Raw genomic sequence first — 22,161 nt, 5'->3', positions numbered from 1 at the left:
CTGTCAGAAGAAAGTTGCTTTACCAAACTGTATATATTGATACTTAAAAAATAAGACATCCTGTCCATGAGAAACAACAATTAGAATGAGATTTTTAGGACATAAGAAACAAGATGATAGTTTGTATCAGTTGGACTGTAAATAAAGCTTCTTCAGATGGATCCTATAATTTTTCTTTCATTTCTTTTTTTAATGTTCCATGAAATACTATCATCTTTCTAAACTGTTCCCCAGGCCTTCAAGCCACAGATCATCCAAACACAGCATTTGTTCCATCAAGCTAAGCACACCAGGGGAATCTGGAGGTTTCAGCAAGTTTGATCAAATCCTCATGGTAAAGGGTTGTCACAGAGTGTGAAGGGACAGACCCGAGACCGTGTGGCCCACACAGTCAAGTGATCAAAGGAAGTGGCTGTCACAAAGAACACTCCCTCGTCATCAAAAACATCCCAGGCTATTTTGGAGAGATGCAGAAATCTATTCACTTATTGACAATGAACACCCATCAGAAACAGTGACTGCAAGTGTTCATGATCCTTAACAAATAAAAAAATACTTTCGGATTTTACAGTGTGTGTATATCTATTACTAATACATACATAAGTATAGATATGGGTATGGATAAGATAGATATAAATATGGATCTATAGACAAAACTATATAGATTAGATATATATGTAGATATAGATTCGGTATCTACACATAGATTAGATATAGAAAAGTAGCTGCATGCAGACATAGAGACATAGACATTTCTTCTCTGTAGGACTGCTACTGAAGATTTCCCTGCTCAGAGAGGACACTAAGGCCTGCACATATGTGCACGCACGTGCACATTCACACACACACACAGACACACACACTTATTGAAGTTGCAAGTTCAGACATGTACATGAAGACAGCAGCACACGGTTTTCTACATGGAATGTCACATGTCACTTTAGATATTTCTGCCACTGCAGATGTGTTTGGTAGTTCCATTGAAAAGGGAGCTTTCTCTCTCCTCAAAGCAACATCTAGTGGCCTTCATCGGACTCCGAAATCACAAAACGACAGCAACCAAACATTAGCCATGATCTACAACCCTGGAATGTATTGATGAAGCATTTTGATGAACAGCAGCAAGTGGCATAATGTAATTATTGTTGCTATTAGGTTATTATTTATGCCACATGCATGACTCTTGTAGCTATAGCAAGAGAAGCAGTTGGTATTTTAGTATTATGGCACTCTGGAGATGCTATCAAAAAGCCACAGCAGCTTCCACTAGCAAAGACGCTCGGCGGTAACTCAGTGCCATTACCCACGGAAAGTGGATGTTCAATAATTTAATTCTAAATTTGGTGCTCTACTTGGAAACAGAAGATATTAAATACCAGATATATGGATATAATAAAAGCAAAGCAATACAAGGGTAAATTAAGGCAAATCTCACACTCCCTCGTGCTACTGTATAATGAGATTGAATGAGTGTCAGGAAATGTTGAGTGAGTCAGCCTGAAGTCTGATTTCACAGAGAATGGGGTTCATCATTCCGCTTGACTGCCAGGCCATATGCTTGAATTACTGCTGCCTCCTGGCTTAGTTTAAATGTTTTTCAGAGAGGCAATGTAGATAAGCTTACATTTACTGGGGCAAAACTCAGTGCTATCTTAGGAAGATTCTAAAGCTCTGTTCCCCACGATGTCCGGAAAATATCTTTGCGTACTTCACCTGAACTTGCATTTCTCACACATTGGCTTTTCAAGAAACAGTCATGTCCTTAACCCATCTATACCTGTATTAACTCAGTAATTTTCTCTAAAACAACACATTGCTGTGGGGGTTCTCTTCATAATTACATTAGTGGTAACATATTACACATGCTACTATTCAAGATTTTCTCCCCGTTCAACATTACAGTTTCAGGTTAATTTCTTGCTGATATATACAAATCAATGGCATCCCTCATAATTGCTGCAAAAATTCTATTACATGAGCACAACTTTTTAAAATTCATTCACATCTTGATGGGCATTTAGACTGTTGTTAACTGTCTGCTATTACCCAAAAAAAAAAAAAAAAAAAATTGCTGCAATTATAGCCCTGTATCTATCTCTCCAGACTGATGGCTAAGTTTTTATCTAGAGCATATGTATCTAGAACCCTAATTTCAGGGTCCCATGATTCAGGTTTTAAATCTTATCAGCCAGATACCGACAAATATATCTCTACAGTGGAAGAACCATTTCACAAATCCCCCAGAAGGGTAAAAGAGTTCTCTGTTCTCCCTGGAGGCAGAGCTTGCAATGAGCCAAGATCCCACCACTGCACTCCAGCCAGGCGACAAAGTGAGACTCCGTCTTAAAAAAAAAAAAAAAAAAAAAAAAAAAAAGAGTTCTCTATTTTCCCTCATCCTCAGAAAACCATTTTATTATTTTCATTTTCTTTTCTTTCTTTCTTTCTTTCTTTTTTTTTTTTTTTGAGAAGGAGTCTCACTCTGTCACTCTCTCACCCAAGCTGTAGTGCAATGGCATGATCTTGACTCACTGCAACCTCCACCTCCCGGGTTCAAGCGATTCCCCTGCTTCAGCCTCCTGTGTAGCTGGGACTACAGGCACCCACCACCACATCCAACTTTTTTTTTTGTATTTTAGTAGAGATGGGGCTTTGCCATGTTGGCCAGGATGGTCTCGATCTCCTGACTTTGTGATCTGCCCATCTCGGCCTCCCAAAGTGCTGGGATTACAGGTGTGAGCCATGGTGCCCAGCCGAGTTTTTTTTTTTTTTTTTGCTAATATAATTAGTAGAAATCATATCTAATAGTTCTGAAAACAACATCTTGGTCTGTTGTATCGCTAATGCAGAAGTTATTAAAACAAACTTGAATGGAAATACTTTTGACAGATTCTAAATTTAAACGTAATGGGGAAACTTCATTATCTTTGATACAGACTCGGTATACAACTAATGTGATTCATCTTGTACTCTGGGAAATTTAAATGTAGACTCTGGAAATAAAAGCTTCCTTCATAATCTAAGAGGACTTGGGTGTGTGTGCTGCATATACTACATGGGTGTTTTAACAATCTAAAAATGATGAAGGTTCTGATAATTATTTCAAAGTGTGTACACATGTGTGACTGTATTTGATTCCCACAATAGTTCAGTGAAGGCTGGCATTGTTATGCCAGTATTACAGAAGAGGAAGTTGCTTCTCCTCTCTGGTCATCTGCCAGACAGACATCACTGTGACACACAGCATAAAAATGAGAACTAAACATCAGATTTTCTGGATCTCACATTTATGTTCTTCCCACTCTCTCTGCAGAATCATCATTCAGATGGTAATAAATACAACTGTGGTAATCCATAGTCAATAGGGAGGATATAGAAATTATTTAAGGTATCATAAATCACAGTTGCCCACGAAAGGAAAGTCACGCCATTTTGATGACTTCATACCACTGTCTCAGGTTTGCTGATACTCAGATTCTGGGCATTAGAAGAACTGATTGTTTCATTTATTGGATGACAGTCTGCTGGAAAATTAACAAGCATTTCTTTAAGTTTCTAACATACACAGAACTGTTCTGGTACAGTGCTAATGTGAGTTTCTCCACCCTATTACATTGTGCTGCAAATTTCTAAAGGATCCTACTAAAGTGAAGGCGGTTAGTGAGGTACTATGCTTTTTTTCATCACTACTGGAATTCCCATATGTGTATTCTTTATAAATTGATGAAATAGAGGTTGCTGGTTGTCCCACTTCCCCAGGCTGCAGTTCTGTTTTATTTTTCATTTTTATTTTTTTTCTTCCTTGAGACAAAGTCTTCTTCTGTCGCCCAGGCTGGAGTGCAACGGCATGAGCTCGGCTCACCTCAACCTCTGCCTCCCAAGTTCGAGCAATTCTCCTGCCTCAGCCTCCTCAGTAGCTGGGATTATAGGCACACAGCATCACGCACAGCTAATTTTTGTATTTTTAGTAGAGATGGGGTTTCACCATATTGGCCAGGCTGGTCTCGAATTCTTGACCTCGTGATCTACCCGCCTCGGCCTCCCAAAGTGCTGGGATTACAGGCGTGAGCCACCACGCCCAGCCTCTTCTTTCTTTAGAACAGAGCACTGATTTTGAACTGGGCACACTGCTGGTAATAAATCGTGTTTCTTACTTTCCTTTGAAGTATGGTTTGGTCATGTGATTAAGTTATTGTCAATGAGATGCAAGAGAGAGAAATAGGGGTGAAAAGAGCTTCCAGGAAGGTTGCCTAAAAAGAGTCAACCCAGTTAAGAAGACCTTTTTCTGTCACTTTTCTTTTGCCTGCAATGCTGATGTAATGACTGACACTCCTGAAGCCATCTCGATCTATGAGGATGTAAGCCCTCCATTCACATGGTGTTGAAGAAGGAAAGGGTCCTGAGACCCCAGTGATACAGGAGAACTGCCATTCCAGCCGTGGCCAGCCTTAAGCTTCTTTTATGTGAGAAAGAAAAAACTTCTGTCTTATTTAAGATATTCCTATTTGTTTCCGAAAACAGTCTATTTAAGGCCGGGTATGGTGGCTCACTCCCGTAATCTCAGCACTTTGGGAGGCCAAGGCAGGTAGATTGCTTGGGCTCAGGAGTTCAAGACCAGCCTGGGCAACAGGGCAAAACCCCGTCTCTAATATATAAACAAAAATTAGCCAGGTGTGGCGGTACACGCCTGTAATCCCAGCTACTTGGGTGGCTGAGGCAGGAGAATCGCTTGAACCCAGGAGGCAGAGGCTGCAGTGAGCCAAGATCGCACCATTGTACTCCCACTTGGGCAACAGTGTGAGACCTTGTCTCAGGAAACAAAACAAAACAAAACATTTGTTTTAAAATGAAATGTTAATTATCAAAAATGTAAAATCAGTATTACAATGAACAAATAGATAATTATGAAAATAGATTAAATTTAGCTATGTATTCTTGCCTATCTATAATGTATCGATCAGCTAAGGATAGAAGCTTTAAAGAGATACTAGCCCTTAAAAGAGATGAACTTCTCTTCAATCAAGTCTTGCTGGAGAACTTAAATAAATGTAAGTTTCTGTCATTCAAGTATATTTAACCTCATTTCTACGTAACACCTAAAATCATTTACATATGAACTGTGGTGAGCTTTGGGAAACACTTATCTATGGAGAGAACTACAAGGAAATGATAATATGTGGCTTTTGTTACATATTTATCTAAGTTAACATAGGAGCATAGTGAGCAAGATTCTGAAAATGCAAAATGCAATTTGATGGACACAGCATAATTGGTTATCCTGCAGGCAATGCTTAGTCAAAACAGATCTGATAGCTGTGATAGCATTCATAAGTTCATATTGTTATGATCACATTCTCAGCAACCTAACTTCTTCAAACAGGGAAGGATGCATTTCAACTTAGATAAGAGATCTTTCCTCACTCCTGGTGAGTTCACCACTAGCACAAAAGTGTCCCCTTAATCCATAAAATTAAACCTGTCACAGTGACTTAACTTCATTAACGCAACTTCCTGATCCATGGCAAATTATTAGCAATACCAAATTTATGACTCTCAAGCTAATTAAGACTGCTTCTTTTGCATTATGATGATCAGATTCTGACTTTTAAGAATAACTGGAAAACATTCAAAGAAGGTAGGAGGAAATTATAAAGCCAAACAGCTTCTGAAGCAAAACCTACTAATATTATTAAAACATCTAATCTATAATACATCTTCCAATTATCCTTAAGAAAAACACATCTCATCGCAGTCCATCACTATCTGTAATCATGGAGCATGATTTTTCTTTAATTCTCCAAAGGCAGAAGTAAAATGAACAGTTTTAAAGCTAAGATAAAAGTTGAATAGAGGAATGAATACATCATATTTTTAAAATCTCTATTTTAGTTGCGGATGTCTTATGAAATAGGTAATACATGCACACAGCAAAAAAAAAAAAAAAAAAAAAAAATTCAAACAGTTCAAATGGTTCACTGTAAAAAATAATTTACATTCAGCCTTTTCCCCCAGCTTCCCAGTTGTCTCCGTAGAAATCACAGTTGCCAGTCCTTTGTGTAGACTTCTTGGGACATAGTCTGCTCACAAAAGTACCTTTCTCTGGGTTTCCCCAAATGCTGCCTCACTATACATGCAGCTATGCACCTTACTTTTTGAACAAGTATACAGAAAACCACTAAATATGTGTGCATACAGATTTGTATCATAATACATAAATACTAGAGATATGGTCTAATTCTAGAACAAATATCAAATTGAACAAATATTTATAGACAGCCCACTGTGTGCCAGACACTACTGTATGGGCTGGAGCATAGCTGGAAAAAGACCTGCTCCCAAAACTACAAGACTTCCATTCTAGAGCTTCCTCATTAAGCAAAGCCTTCCTAGCTGCCGTGTAAAATCCCTACATCAATACATATGTCTATCAACAAAAACCTGTAAAATGTACATCTATACGCATGTATGCATTTGCATATCTATATCACATATATATGTTCTATATGCTTATAATATGCTGTATGCATGTACACACATATAACATATTGTGCATGTGTGTATCTGTACAGGTATAAGCTTTTTCCATCATCCAGACCCCTAGTATGAGGAAACATATCCTGGCCTCCAGAAGACAAGAAGAAAAAAGATAAAAAAGGAAACAGAAAACTGGCATCAGAATCCACAAAGAGATAAGGAATGGTCTTCATTTAGAATGAAGAATTAGGGCTTTTGAAAGAAGAGCTTTATATTCTATTCAGGGTACTTGTTTCTTAAAGAAGATACTGACACACATGAAAAAAAAAAATGGCAAACACCATGCATTTCTGCATTTGGATGTGCTCTGAATGTGCTGAGATTCTGGAAGCCCCTGGAAATATAAAAAGGCAGCTGACATTTCAATGGGAAGGAGCCACCATTAGGCCACCCATGCTCTCTCTCTGTGTCCAAGATGAACTGAACTATTTGTCAGAAATTAACAATAAAAAAGGCATAAATATTTTCTAATGGTTCAACTCCCTCAGCCTCTCATAGACAAGACTACAACTACTGCTTCTACTAATACATGAAAATAGATGGCAAAAGAAATCACAAGAGAGAATAAAAGTTCATTGGTTGAGATTCTTTCCCCTAAATCTATTCTTTTCTTCTGATAAAGAATAAACACATCTGTTCATCCACCCTCTCATCCATCCACCTGTTCATCCATCCATTTGCCCATCCATCTATCCATTCATCCATCCGTCTACCCATCCGTCCACCCATGTGTCCATCTATCCCAATTTTTGCTAACTACAAAACACAAAAGAAATATTTTATTGAGATAGCACCTTATTCCCAAATTATATTACTGGCACAGACGTGTTTCAATGTGTGTATCTGTAAGTTCATCCAGGTCACCAGTTTGGCACACTATCAGTACAGAAATATATCACTACATAAATATCTAGGACTGAACTCAAATACAGATTTTCTCTTTTCCCTCTCATTTGCTGTACAAGCAAATCTTCAGGAATAAAAAGGAAAGGCCCAAACGAGAGCTGCTGATAATCCAAATTCCTAAAAACCAACGTTGAGTAAAGCAGCACAGAAAGGAATCCAGATCAAATCATCCCCACATTGGTTTCAAATGCTCCTTGGTAATAAGCCAAAAAAATATCATAATAGCTGTCAGCTCAGATTCATGAGCTCCCTGCTAGAATAAATAATAAAAAATAAGGATATTTTCCCGACACTGAGCTATGAAGTTTAAAAATGCACTCCAGAAATAATGCATGGCATACTGGAATTCGTCCTTTCATTATTGTTGAGATTTTCAATAGTATCATGAGCATAAAGAAACATACAGGTGACAAAAATATGTGACCAGACTAGGAAATCCCCTGAGCCACAAATGAGATTTCAGGAAAGTGCAATCAGACAAGAACAACTGAGTTTCAAGCCTCCCTTTGCCCAGCTGTCAATTGATTGTTTCTAATTTGGTGGCTATCAGAGACAGATTCAGGTTTTAATTTCTCCCTAGAGTAATCCACAATTTCCTGCAATTCTACTGCAGATAGTTCACTGGACCATCAGAAAATGCCTGCCCATGGATACAATCACATGCATTATATTTAAATATACACTGCAGACGTGGAGTGCACCCATGTGAAGAGAGACGTATAGGCTTTCGTTTCTAACACTTGCAAAATGGGCCGTTTTATGAGACAGGCAGAGTTTCAGTTCATCTAATAACATAGACTAGAAAGAGGTCATGTTGAAGAGGAACATGGTTTGTGGGTCAATTCCATCTGCATGGTGCAGTCCTTGCAGGTGACACGGTGCTCTGCTGCGGTGTTAAGTAGGTCTGCTGTGAATAACAGCCCATCTTTCCCAAATGAAGGCTTCCATTCATCTTACCTGGAGGCCCTGATAGAATAGATGACACACACCAAACGCAAACCACAGTGGAAACGGTTGTTAGCAATCCAGGAAAAAAAAAAAAAAAAAAAAAAAAGAGGCCACATTTGCAGCTGATCTGAATATATCAGAGGCCAGCTGGGACTCACCTGTTTTCCGAGCCAGCCGATTTCTTCTGACAAACGATGACAGCTGGTGCATACTTTCCAGTATAATCTGTGCGCTCCCTGACATCCCAAATGGAAGGGCTGCTGGCTCGCACGCTGATGATGTTCACGCCTTTCTTCACCTTTGCCCTGTTGGAGACAGCATGTGTGGGTCTGAGTCAGCTCTGGGGAATCCCTGGGTCATGCTGGTTCTGGGAACACAGGGAGCTTAATTGCTCACCATTGCCTTGCAGGTGTAAGCTCATGTATACTAGGATTTAAACACAAATTTGCAGTCGCCTTCCAATCCATCTGTCCTAATTTCTTTCAGTTTTTCCTGCCTTTAATAAAGAGCTAGAGATGGTATACTGATAGCCAGCAAACATTAGTTACAGAAAGAAACACAGTATCATTGCACTAGCTTGTGTCTTTAAATAAAGCCAAAGCCAGACACAAACACAAAACTACCTGAAACCCCTTAGCCTGGCCAAACTCAACAGAAAAAGGCAATTAAAGTACAAAAGTAAAGATTGAAATAAGAACGCACATCCACTGAATGTCTCCCAGTGCCAGGCACTGGTGGACATTTTGTCTCTATTACCTACTCTTCCTAGCAAGGTTCCAAGCCCAAAATGAGGCTGAGGTTCAGACAGGGGAGGAAATAATGATTCCCTCAAGTGATCCACCGGCCTCAGCCTCCCAAAGTGGGAGCTACTGTGCCCAGCCCTGTTTACTTTTTATAATCTTGTCTTCTTACTGTATGCTTTCCATTCCATATGTTCTTTCCAACTCAAGTTTCTAAAAGAAACACAGAATAATGAAACCCCATCTCAACTAAAAATACAAAAATTATTTGAGGGTGGTGGTGTTCTCCTGTAGTCCTAGCTACTTGGGAGGCTGAGATGGGAGGATCACTTGAGCCTGGGAGGCGGAGGCTGCAGTGAGCTGAGATCGACCCACAGCACTCCAGCTTGGGTGACAGAGTGAGATCCTGCCTCAAAAGAAAAATAACAGTAAATAAAATATAAAATAAAATGCAAACGGTTTGATTTTTATTTACAAGCTGGCCTGGAAATTTGAAAAAGATAATGTTTCCTGCTGTGTTTTCTCTTAGTCCTTCAGTGGAAAATAGGAAAAGTCTCGAAGCAGAAGTACCAAGGGGAACCTGGAGCACGTCGATGGTACCTGGGCAGAAGAGGACGGTGGGGGCGGCCCACATGGAGCTCCTCCAGACTCGTAATCACTGTGCCTACACAAGCATGCAGACAAGGCAGTGGTGCCACAGCCTGCATCTCAGAATGCCCTCTGCCATGCCAGAGGAGAAAGTGAGACCACCTCCTGCTATTAATATTAGGGACAAAAGGTGAGGAGGAGATGACAGTCATAGGGACCAGGGCTTCGAGAAAAAGCAGGACATGTCTTTTCCCATGGAAACAGTTTTAAAATGGAGTGTGCAGGAAAGACCTGAGGCCGCAGGCTTTTGACGGCCCTCCTTAGGAAAGCCTGCTTGCAAGCGTGGCTGGGAACTTGGTAATTTGGGGAGAGTTCCCTCCCTTTTCATGGTCAGAGGGGCTCACGCTGCCTAGACTGGGCAAACGGGGTGGTTTATGCTGGACACTTTCTTATCTTCTGGGAGCGCAGAATTTTGGTATCTGCCAGGCAGAGGGTGCCCCCGTGAGCAGTCCCCCAGTGAAAACCCCAAACTCCTGGGCTCAGGTGAGCTCCTCTGGCAGTGCTGTCCCAGCTATTTGCTGGAGGAACTGGAGGAATTAAGTGCATCCTGCATGACTCCACAGAGAGAGGATTCCTGGGAGCGTGAGCCTGGTCTCCTCCCCGGTGCCTTTTCCCCCTGCGACTGTGCTTTGTGTTCCTTGGCTAAGACATCAGAGCAGTGATTCTCACCACATGCTGAGTCCTGTCAGTTCTAGCGACTCGTTGGACCTGGGGGTGGTCTTAGGAACCCCCAGCACACATACTGATTTGGCTAGTCCACAAAGAGAGCAAGAATTGCTTTTGAGGTGTGGCCCTACTGCAAACGTTAGCATTTTTAGAAAACAATCATCATGTATAACATTATTTCTATGAGGGAAAATACATATTTTATGTTTTAAATAATCATTGTGCATGCAAACACTTTGAATGCAGTCGTTTAAAAATTGGGAATTGCATGCAGATGCCAAAAAGCCATCTGACCTTTCTGGATACTCAGGTGAGACACTCAGAGAATAGTTACGATTCCTGCAGAAACTCATTTAAATTGTAGGCAACCAAGACGTGGTAGCGAACGAAAGTGCAATCCGCTGTGGACAGCTACTATTATATTAAGATGAATTCTAAAGGCTGCCCCAATTACTCTGCAGTGGAATTTTATTGAATCAACATTGCTTTAAATAAATAGGTCATCAACCTGGCTGTGACAACCTTTTCATTATACAGGAGATATCAGTACATAGGCCTTTTCTGATATATAACGGGCTTATATGTTTTTCTGAAATTTTATTCATAAGTAGGCTATTTGGAATTCAGACGATGTTTCTCCAATGAATCCTTTTCAAGTTCTTAAGAAGGACATGGTGGCTTGTTTAACCCATGAAGTATCCAGCATTTGTTGCTAATAATTCTACAGTAGCAAATGAAGCTATAATCGGTAGCATTATTTCTGCAAAAACGTTTTTTCCTAGAATTTTATACAGGACACTGGGAATTGTCTTTCAGAGACACAGAGCATTTTCATAAGAGAAGACACATTTCTAGGGCATGTTTTAGATGTTCGGAATTGAAGAAGGCATACTCACTCAAGAAGTATCTTTTTTTTTTTTTTTTTTTTGAGACGGAGTCTCGCTCTGTTGCCCAGGCTGGAGTGCAGTGGCCGGATCTCAGCTCACTGCAAGCTCCGTCTCCTGGGTTCACGCCATTCTCCTGCCTCAGCCTCTGAGTAGCTGGGACTACAGGCGCACACCACCACGCCCGGCTAATTTTTTTTGTATATTTAGTAGAGACGGGGTTTCACCATGTTAGCCAGGATGGTCTCAATCTCCTGACCTCATGACCCACCCGCCTTGGCCTCCCAAAGTGCTGGGATTACAGGCGTGAGCCACCGCACCCGGCACAAGAAGTATCCTTGTGTGTGAATATCAAGTAAAATGCATGCAATAAACTGGACAGTAATTCTTCGGAGATGTAGACACGGTATTTACGGAACACAGTGTGTGCTGGGTTAATAATTTTGAAGCACGAATCTCAGAGCTGTCAGTGGCACCATTTGGAACCATTCAAGTAGTTCCTAGAACACATGCCACGGGGCTCCACTGGGTCCGAACCGAATGCTGGTTTCTCCCATTACGACAACTGAGTTACCTACATTCATTAATGGAAATTTTATAACCTACTTGTGGTTCAATAAATACAGGTTACACTGACAGCCTCATTACACAGAGATAAACACAGCACTTGATTTCTGAAGATAATTTGCTGTAGATTTATTCTTAATAATATATCTACCATGGTGATGGGGGAAAGCCATAATTTTCCCCATAGTATGCACATGCACTGTGACTGGGTATCAACAAAACCTGGCTGGGGTTAAGGGTATATTGTGTTTTTAAAACATAATAGAACTGCAGGGACTGTGTATATTTTATATACATATATATATATATATATATATGTAATGTGTATATACATATATGTCTACATAATGTGGAATATGTATATATTATAAACACACACACGCACATTTTCAAGTACAGCATCCAGGGTTCAGAAATGTGGTGCGTAGTTGTTGCTTTTGCTCCCTCTACCCAATCTCCCCTTTCCTGGGTAGCAGCATCTTGATTTTGCTTATATGACCCACCCCTCTGCCATTGTATACCACCATGGTGGACTTGTAAGTCAAGAGTTTCTCCCTCCAACCCTGGACAAGAGGTGGACACATGACCTAAGCCAGTCCAGCTGAACGATTCTCTCTGGAATATAATCTTGAACAAAGAGACACAGCAAATAAAAAAGGTTGGGGGAAATTCACCCAGCCTTGTGGCTCTGGTACAACTGTCTATTACTTCCTTCTCTCTGGTTTGCAGGAATTAACACAGCTAACATTTCTGAATCTGGTTCTCAGCCTTGCCTTTAGGCATATAAATATTCCCCATCTTCCCATCGAGTCCCTTCTTGTTTAACGTAGCCTGAGTTATTTATGATCATTTCCAATTATATAACAAGGGGAGGCTAAGATTCAGTGACTTCCAGAACAAGGAAGTGTATTTCCTCCTCCTGTGAACATCCATTGCTGGTAACCCAGGTTGTTGGGCGGCTCTATTCCACTCAGTCATTCGGGGATCAAGGCTGAAGGCATCTCTACTGTTTTTAATCTGTAATTTCTAAAGTCTCTGTGCTCATGACCATCCCAGCCAAGGGGAAGAGGGAAGAGCAGTAGACCAGAGCCAGGGATTTCCTCTTAAGCAGATGAGGTGGGCATTGCATGCCCAAATTCACTCACCTTCCATTGCAAGGAGCCTAGTCTTATGGCCACACAAGGCTGCAAGAGCAGCGAGTGCTGGGAAGTCAGTCTTTACCTGGACAGCCATATCCTCACTGTGGCCCTGTCACTACGGTGGAAAGAGAGATGGGTTTGGGTGGAGGATTTGCATCTCCCTCCACCACAACCACCAGGGGACTCCAACTGATGGGAGGTGTCAGCCTCCTAAAGACTATAAATTTGAGTTCATTCTCCAAATCGCTGTATGCAGAGACTTAGGCTGAAGGCAACATTGCCCCAAAGAGAAACTCCCTACTTACGCAATCTTGTCAGTGGAAGTGTTCTTAATATGGAACCTGAATACAGGCATATTCATTTATGAATTTCACACGGGGGCTATTGAACTAATACAAATGTGTGCTATAAAGAATGCATAGGGACAGAAAGCAAAATTGATGAGATAAAAGTGGGATAAAAGGGAATTTCAGAGTTTTGTTTGTTGGGAGATTTATTTAAGATTTGTGTGCGTGTGTGTGTGTGTGCGTGTGTGGTATTAGAAAAAAAATGAAAGAGGAAGAGAGAGCAAAGAGAAAGGAAGGGGGATGGGGAGAGAAGTTTTGCTATATAGGGTTCAAAGCCCAAGAAGAGAAATTTGGATTGCGTGTAAGTCTCAGGCTATTTGTTCATAATGAACGTAGTCCTGTTAGAAACTATTACTGGCTAATCAGCTATCCGCAGGCTAATATTGGCCTTAATCAATAACTGACTGTAGAATTCCAGGGAATTGGAGGAAGGAAGACAGGAAGAGATCCAAACTTCTGGACTGCTTCTCTCACTTCTAAAATGAAGGATTTGTCTACTTGTTTCTCCCCCAGAGATTCGTGTGGCCACATAGTCTCTGAGTAGATCAAACCCTGGTAAAACCTGATATCTCCATTTTCGAGTCCCATATAGGCTCAATCTATGGAACAATACACAGTGTGCACCCACCAAAGGGTGCCACACGCTTACGCATGTAGATTTGGTGATGGCATTCCTCCCAGTTAATTGATGGAAACGTGCCCTTTTGGGTCACAGTAAAGCTTTTTTGAATTGCTCCTTGTCTCCTTACTTATTTTCTCTCATTAATAGTGTCAAAGCATAAAATAAGCTTCATTTTTTATAGGTCGTAGCTGTATTAACATATTTTGAAATCACTCTTGGCTTCTAATTTCTGGCTGACCAGAAAAAAAAAATTATGACAAAGCCACTTTCCACTAAATCTACATGTTGATATAGCACATAACATTTTGCTTATATGATGAACCACTTCCAGCCCCATCTGGACGTCTTGGCCCTGCCCTCACCAACAGTTACATGGATATGCCTGCTTACGGTGCCACTGTCAGTATTTTAGGAATCATGTCCCACTTTTCACTTTGGGAGACACTAGGCCCCTCTTTCTATTACTGGAATATACTTTGCTAAGTCTCCTTACTTTGTGACTATTCCACTATAGCCAGTTAAAGACCAACAGTGACGCAGAAGAAAGAGCTAAGCCTAGTTAAAGTAACAATCGGAATGATATGGTTCCAACTTCTTTGTCATGTACCCCTATCAGTAAAAATATTTTCATATGTGGCCAGGCGCGGTAGCTCATGCCTATAATCCTAGCACTCTGGGAGGCCGAGGCGGGCAGATCACCTGAGGCCGGGAGTTCAAGATCAGCCTGACTAACATGGAGAAACCCTGTCTCTACTAAAAATACAAAATTAGCCAGGTGTGGTGGTGTATGCCTGTAATCCCACCCAGCTACTCAGGAGGCTGAGGCAGGAGAATTGCTTGAACCCGGGAAGCAGAGGTTGCGGTGAGCCGAGATTGTGCCATTGCACTCCAGCCTGGGCAACAGAGTAAAACGCTGTCTCAAAAAAAAAAAAAAAAATTCATATGCAACCTTTATATAGGTTTGTATGTTTATAAACTTTACAGTTGAACCATGGGTTGGACTATTGAAATAATGTGTGCTACAAAACATACATACAAATGGATGAAAAATAATAAGGTGCCAAGTCCTGATTTTAGTTTATCCTCCAATGAATCATTTTGCATTCCCCTTAGGATGTCTCACCTCACATTAAAGGAGGCCACTCGAATCCCCTAGACCCTTGAATTCCCAAGAACGGGGGACATGACACACAGCAGCAGAAGTCATGTTACAAGGAAGTTCAGCTCTGAGTGTTCCTATACCCTCACTTGTACAAGGGAATCTGTTTTCCCACTGCCCTTCCAGTGGGTAAAGTTAAATTTACAAAGAAGACCTGTGACTTCAATGCAACCCATTTTTGCTGTCTTGCTAACCGTGAGGCATTACAAGGGCTCTAAATGGACATAAGGATGTAGAGAATAGTTTGAGGAGATCAAAGAGAAGAGGAATTGGTTCACAGAAGAAACGGGGGGTCTCCACACCCCCACGGGGGAAGCCAAGAAAGGGGAAGCATGAGGGTATGGCCTCCACTGCACTGAGGGAAAATGATGAGAAGAGTTTTCAATAACTGGTGGATTCATAGAAAATTAAAATCCCTGGAAGCAAAGCTCAGCCTGTCATTAATTAGAAAGCACAAAATACACTAACAATGACAACCCGAACTGCAGAGTCCTGGTCGCATCTACTGGGCACGCAGGCCAGGGGCTGCCAAAGACAAATCTTGACTTTTATGTGAAATTCCAACATTTGAAGACTCTGTCCAGGACAAAAAGACATCTAAAGATTTAAAGCAGAGCAATGTCATCTGTCACTTCTGAGATTTACGCGAGCTGTAAATGAGGAAGTTAAATATCTTCAGAATGAATGAACGCCTGAATCAATGGACACACACAAAGATACAAGGAAGAAAGAAAGAAAGAAAGAAACCTGAACTTCCATCACTTTCCACCTAAGCTAGCCATAATGTAGTCATCATTCTTCTGTGTACATGTCCACACCCAATCTATAATTTTATACAAACAGGATCATGCCTAGGGCTGCCATATGGCCATGCAACTTGGGACTGGCCAACCCCAGGAGGCTGTATTCATATAGAGTATGATATGAATGGGGCCTCATACAGTGGAGCAGTGTACAACCCGCACAGCTGTGTGCAGCAGCTGTGATGACAGTAATCCCACTTTTTCCTTGGAGGGTACAACCCAAGACCCCAGTGGATATAGGAAACCATGGATGGTACTAACCCTATACATACTATGTTTCTTCCTACACATACCTATGATAAAGTTAATTTATAAATTAGACACAGGAGAAGATTAACAATAATAACTAATCATAAAATAGAACAATTATGAAAATATACTGCAATACAAGTTATGGCAATGTGGTCTCTCTCAAAATATCTTCTTGCACTGTACTCACCCTTTTCCTTAGGATGATGATGAGAGGTAATACAATTTCTGCATAATGAGATGAAGGGAGGTGGCTGGTATAGGCCCTGTGATGCAGCGTTCTGCTGCTAGTAACCCCTGAAGATAGGTCAGAAGGAGCATTGACTGCTAGTAACCCCTGATGATAGGTCAGAAGGAGCGTTGACTGCTAGTAACCCCTGATGATAGGTCAGAAGGAGCGTTGACTGCTAGTAACCCCTGATGATAGGTCAGAAGGAGCGTTGACTGCTAGTAACCCCTGATGATAGGTCAGAAGGAGCGTTGACTGCTAGTAACCCCTGATGATAGGTCAGAAGGAGCATTGACTGCTAGTAACCCCTGATGATAGGTCAGAAGGAGCGTTGACTGCTAGTAACCCCTGATGATAGGTCAGAAGGAGCGTTGACTGCTAGTAACCCCTGATGATAGGTCAGAAGGAGCGTTGACTGCTAGTAACCCCTGATGATAGGTCAGAAGGAGCGTTGACTGCTAGTAACCCCTGATGATAGGTCAGAAGGAGCGTTGACTGCTAGTAACCCCTCGTGATAGGTCAGAAGGAGCAGCCTCTGCTGCAGGTGATCCTGGAGCTGAGAATCTTGATGTCAATGGCTGGATGTCAGGAGACCATGTCGGTGACAAGGGGGCAGGTATCTCATGCAGGAGGGTTGCGAGTACAGGACAAAGGAACGATTCACGTCCCAGGAAGGATGGGGCTGGCGGCACAAGACTTCTTCACACTACTCAGAACGGCATGCAATTTAAAACTTGCGAAATGTTTATTTCTGGATTTTTTTTTTTTTTTTTTTTTTTTGAGACAGACTCTTACTCTCTCACCCAGGCGGGAGTGCAGTGGCACGATCTCAGCTCACTGCAACCTCTGCATCCCAGGCTCCAGTGATCCTCCCAGCTCAGCTTCCCCAGGAGCTGGGACTACAGGTGTGAGCCACCACATTTGGCTAATTCTTTTTCTTTTTCTTTTTCTTTTTTTTTTTTTTTTTTTTTTTTGAGACAGAGTCTCCCTCTGTCTCCCAGGCTGGAGTGCAGTGACGCGATCTCAGCTCACTGCAAGCTCCGCCTCCCGGGTTCACACCAGTCTCCTGCCTCAGCCTCCCAAGTAGCTGGAACTACAGGAGCCCACCACTGGCTAATTTTTTTCTATTTTTCTTTCTTCTTTTACCAGAGATGGGATTTCACCCTGTTGCCCAGACTGATCTCAAATTCCTGGGCTCAAGTGATCTGCCTGCCTCAGCCTCCCAAAGTGTTGGGAATACAGGCGTGAGCTGCCGCGCCCAGCCTAGAACTTTCCATTTAATGTTTTCGGACTCCAGAAAGCAAAACCTTGGATTAAAGGCTACTACTGTATATTAAACATGCTGCTTTGATCACAGATCATCCTGGTCTCTTTTCTCTACCAGCTCAAGAGACAAAGCAGCTCAAAGCCAGAAACGGGCTAGACACCTGCCAACTCAGGGGAGCCCAGTGGGGAGAATGACCAAAGGCACAGAGCAAGTGACACGGCCCAGAGGGGGAGCCATGCGTGGTGTCAAGTCTCTGGCCAGGCCAGTTGCTGGCTTTGGGGACCTCCTGTTTCTCCTGGAGTACATCTGAATCCACCTATTTCACTCCATTAAGCCTAGTCTGTGGGCTTTTTTTTTTTAATTACCAGCGCAGACAGATGTTCAATGGCTTTTAAAAGCCATCTTAGAGCTACATGCTTTCTGCACATCATCTTTAGTCTTTCCAAGCAGCTGGTTTCCCTCCTGACAGTCAGTGCATGAGGAGGGTCCCTGAGGCCAGGCGTTCCTACAGGTGCTAGCTAGTTCAGGAGGGATGTGGGATGAGTAGAAACAGGGTAGAAGGGGCTGCACAGCAGCCAGGAGCTGTGCCAGCGTGATGGACAGGGACACCAGATGTTAGAGGCTTTGAAGTCAGTGGCCCCACCCCTACTATTAAAAATAAGTACATAATAAGCCATGGCTATAAAGGACTGAAGTGAGTAATTCGAGGGGAGTAAACCAATCTGCCTCTGGGTGTGTTTCTTCATTCACTGATTCATTCAACAAATACTTTTTTAAAACATTGAGACAGAGTCCTGCTCTGTTGCCCAGGCTGGAGTGCAGTGGTGTGATCTCCGCTCACTGCAACCTCCACCTCCCTGGTTCAAGCAATTCTCATGCCTCAGTCTCCTGAGTAGCTGGGATTACAGGTGTGTGCCACTACCCCCAGCTAATTTTGTGTATTTTTAGTAGAGACGGGGTTTCACTATGCTGACCAGGTTGGTCTCGAACTCCTGGCCTCAAGTGATCCACCTGCCACCTTGGCCTCCTAAAGTAATGGGATTACAGGTGTGTCCCACCACACCAGCCTCATTCAACAAACACTCATTTTTTTTTTTTTTTTAGAGATGGGGTCTCACTATGCTGCCCAGGCTGGTCTCAAACTCCTGGCTTCAGGCAGCCCTCCTGCCTTGGCCTCCCAAAGTGCTGGGATTCCAGGCATGAGCCATCACCACTCTCTGCCTCATTCAACAAATTCTTTTTGAGTGCTCCCTCTTTTCAGATGCTCTTCACACACTGGATATGCAGGTGAAAAGAACCATACGTTTTCTCTTGCCATGGAACTAACATTCTAGTAGGGGAGACGGAACGCAAGCATGAACACATTTATTACACTGATAAGTTCCATGAAGAAATGAAGCAAAGCAAGAGGTCAGAGGACTCAGTGTAAGGAGCGGCTACTTAGAACCACTTACCTTATTTTATTACTTGCGTTTCTGAAAAACCGTAAAGCCAGCAAGGAACACACGCAGGCAGGCAGAAGGGAAATACATAGACACATGAAGATGCCTTTTAGGTCTGATTTGCCCTCTGCCTAATATGGGAGAGGAGAAAGAACTCTTCTTGTTCCTGCTGAACACAGACCACCACCCAACAACAGTCAAAGATGTTATTTAAATATTTTACAAATTGTTATGTGGGAACATTGTTTATGCATTCAAAGGAATCATTATGACTCCATGCAGAACAGGTTTTCTCATCTGGAAAAACAAAACTTTGATATGGGCTGCACCCCTCAACATATCCTCCCAGAAATGGATGGCTAAATTGGGAGGGGTCGGCAAGAGAGGGTATGCAGGATGAACCTGCATTCGTTCATCACCATTTCCAGAAACACAGAGCAAACGGTTTGCGTCATTGATACTAAACCAATAAATGACAACACTTTCTGAACTGCCCACGTGTCCATGGTTGGAATGTGGAGACCTCAATCTTCGCATGTCACTGAGTCTCCCATCATGGGGTCGTCATATAAACCAGCAGACATGCAAAACCAGAGTCCTGCTCCTGCAGCACATAAGGAACTCTAAGCCATGTCACGTCCTTAACACGGTGCCTGGTAGAAAATCGATTTTAGCTCTGATGACGATTATCACCATTATCTTCTTTGTTACACAGAAACCTGGATGCTTGACTATCTGAACAAAATTTTACCCTTTTTCCATCCCATCTATGCAATAACTAACCAAAGTCCTGACTCTTCTTAAAACAAACAAAAACAAAGCAAAACAAAACAAAAAGAAACGAAACATAATCCTTGCCCTCCAAAGGGAGATATCAGATGTGAGCTCAAAGTTCTAATCGGCCCTGTAATTTCCAAATGTAGCCAAGTCAATCATCTCAGCAGAGCCAGCAGGACAAATATTTGCAGACAAGCAGTTCAGGGGACCTCCCCAGCACCTACTGTTTCAGAACACTCAACTAATTTCCATGCTCCCAGGGCTCCACGATTCACAGGGGCTGAGATGTGTCTAGTTTTCAGGGTTTGGGATAAGACCTAATTTTACTGTCTGTTAAGAACCACAACCCTCTAATTTCATGACATTACATAATTGAACTGTGTTGCTATTTTCTCAGCCTTCATGGTTACTAGTGTTTCAGAGAGATTGCTTAAATATACTTCTTTAATTAAAGAAGGCATTCTAAATCAAAATCAGAACTATGGTTAATAAACGAATAAACGTAAATTCTCAGGGATGTCTTTTGGGAGGTTGTTAATTTTTTATTAACAATTTTTCATTGAAAAATAGTACAGAAATGTTATAAATATTCAAATGGCATGAATGGGGATACAGGAGAAGTTCCTCTTGCTACAGACATCTATTGTCAAACTTCTCCTGAGTTTAGTGGGACATTTTCTAAGAGATTAACATACTTAGATATGTGGATTTAAAATATATGGACACCAGTGACAACACACTGTACACACAGTTATACTATATATATGTATATATAGGTATATCTATAATATATATACACACACATATACGTACATGCACACAGTCATGCACTGCACGACGTTTTAGTCATCAATTAACTGCATGTACAACGATGGTCCCATAAGATTATACTATTGTATTTTTACTGTACATTTTCTATGTTTAGACACACAGATATTTACCATTGTTACAGTTACCTATAGTTTTAGAACAGTCACATGCTGTATAGGTTTGCAGCCTAGAGCAATAGGCTATACCATACAGTCTAGGTGTGGAGTAGGCTATACTACCTATGTTTGTGTACTCCATAATGTTTCCAAAATGACCATATTGCCTAATGACACATTTCTCAGAGTGTACCCCTGTCATTAAGCAATGCATGACAGTAGATAGATAGATGGATAGATGAATGGATAGACAAATGGATGAATGGATGGATGGATGGATGGATGGATGGATGGATGGATGGATAGATGGATGAGTGGGTGGGTGGGTGGATGGATGGATGAGTGGGTGGGTGGGTGGATGGTGGGGATGAGTGGGTGGGTGAGTGGTGGATGGATGGATGAGTGGGGGGGAGTGGATGATGGGAGGGGTGGTGGGTGAGGTGGGGTGGGGGATGTGGATGGATGAGTGGGTGGGTGGGTGGGTGGATGGATGGATGCTGAGTGGGGGTGGGGGAGGATGAGTGGGAGGTGGGTGGGTGGGTGGGTGGATGGATGGAGGTGGTGGGGGGTGGATGGATGGATGGATGGATGAGTGGGGGGTGGGTGGATGGATGAGTGGTGGGTGGATGGATGGATGAGTGGGTGGGTGGTGGTGGAATGGATGAGTGGTGGGTGGGTGGATGGATGGATGTGGGTGGGTGGATGGATGGATGTGGGTGAGTGGATGGTGGATGAGTGGGTGGATGGTGGGTGGATGGGTGGGTGGGGATGAGGATGATGTGGGTGGGTGGGTGGGTGGATGGATGGATGGATGAGTGGGTGGGTGGGTGATGGATGAGTGGTGGGTGGATGGATGGATGAGGGGTGGGTGGGTGGATGGATGGATGAGTGGGTGGGTGGATGGATGGATGATTGGGTGAGTGGATGGATGGATGAGTGGGTGGATGGGTGGGTGGATGGATGGATGAGTGGGTGGGTGGGTGGATGGATGGATGAGTGGGTGGGTGGGTGGGTGGATGGATGGATGGATGAGTGGGTGGGTGGGTGGATGGATGAGTGGGTGGGTGGATGGATGGATGAGTGGGTGGGTGGGTGGATGGATGGATGAGTGGGTGGGTGGATGGATGGATGATTGGGTGAGTGGATGGATGGATGAGTGGGTGGATGGGTGGGTGGATGGATGGATGAGTGGGTGGGTGGGTGGATGGATGGATGGATGAGTGGGTGGGTGGGTGGGTGGGTGGGTGGATGGATGGATGAGTGGGTGGGTGGGTGGGTGGATGGATGGATGAGTGGGTGGGTGGGTGGGTG

At 42.6% G+C, this 22,161-nt stretch overlaps 1 protein-coding gene across 1 annotated transcript in view; it reads right to left on the bottom strand.

Annotated features, from left to right (window-relative positions):
• TMEM132D (transmembrane protein 132D) overlaps window positions 1-22,161 on the bottom strand; it is an 867,237-nt gene that overhangs the window by 478,176 nt on the left and 366,900 nt on the right. Inside the window, exon 3 of the mRNA XM_030939289.1 lies at window positions 8,544-8,690. Coding sequence (XP_030795149.1) covers window positions 8,544-8,690 — 147 coding nt within the window. The remainder of the gene's footprint in view (window positions 1-8,543; window positions 8,691-22,161) is intronic.

Source organism: Rhinopithecus roxellana, chromosome 10, assembly GCF_007565055.1.
Source record: "Rhinopithecus roxellana isolate Shanxi Qingling chromosome 10, ASM756505v1, whole genome shotgun sequence".
Classification (NCBI taxonomy): Eukaryota; Metazoa; Chordata; class Mammalia; order Primates; family Cercopithecidae; genus Rhinopithecus; species Rhinopithecus roxellana.
The sequence above is the reverse complement of the archived record's forward strand: the minus strand, read 5'-3'. Positions and strand labels throughout refer to the sequence as shown.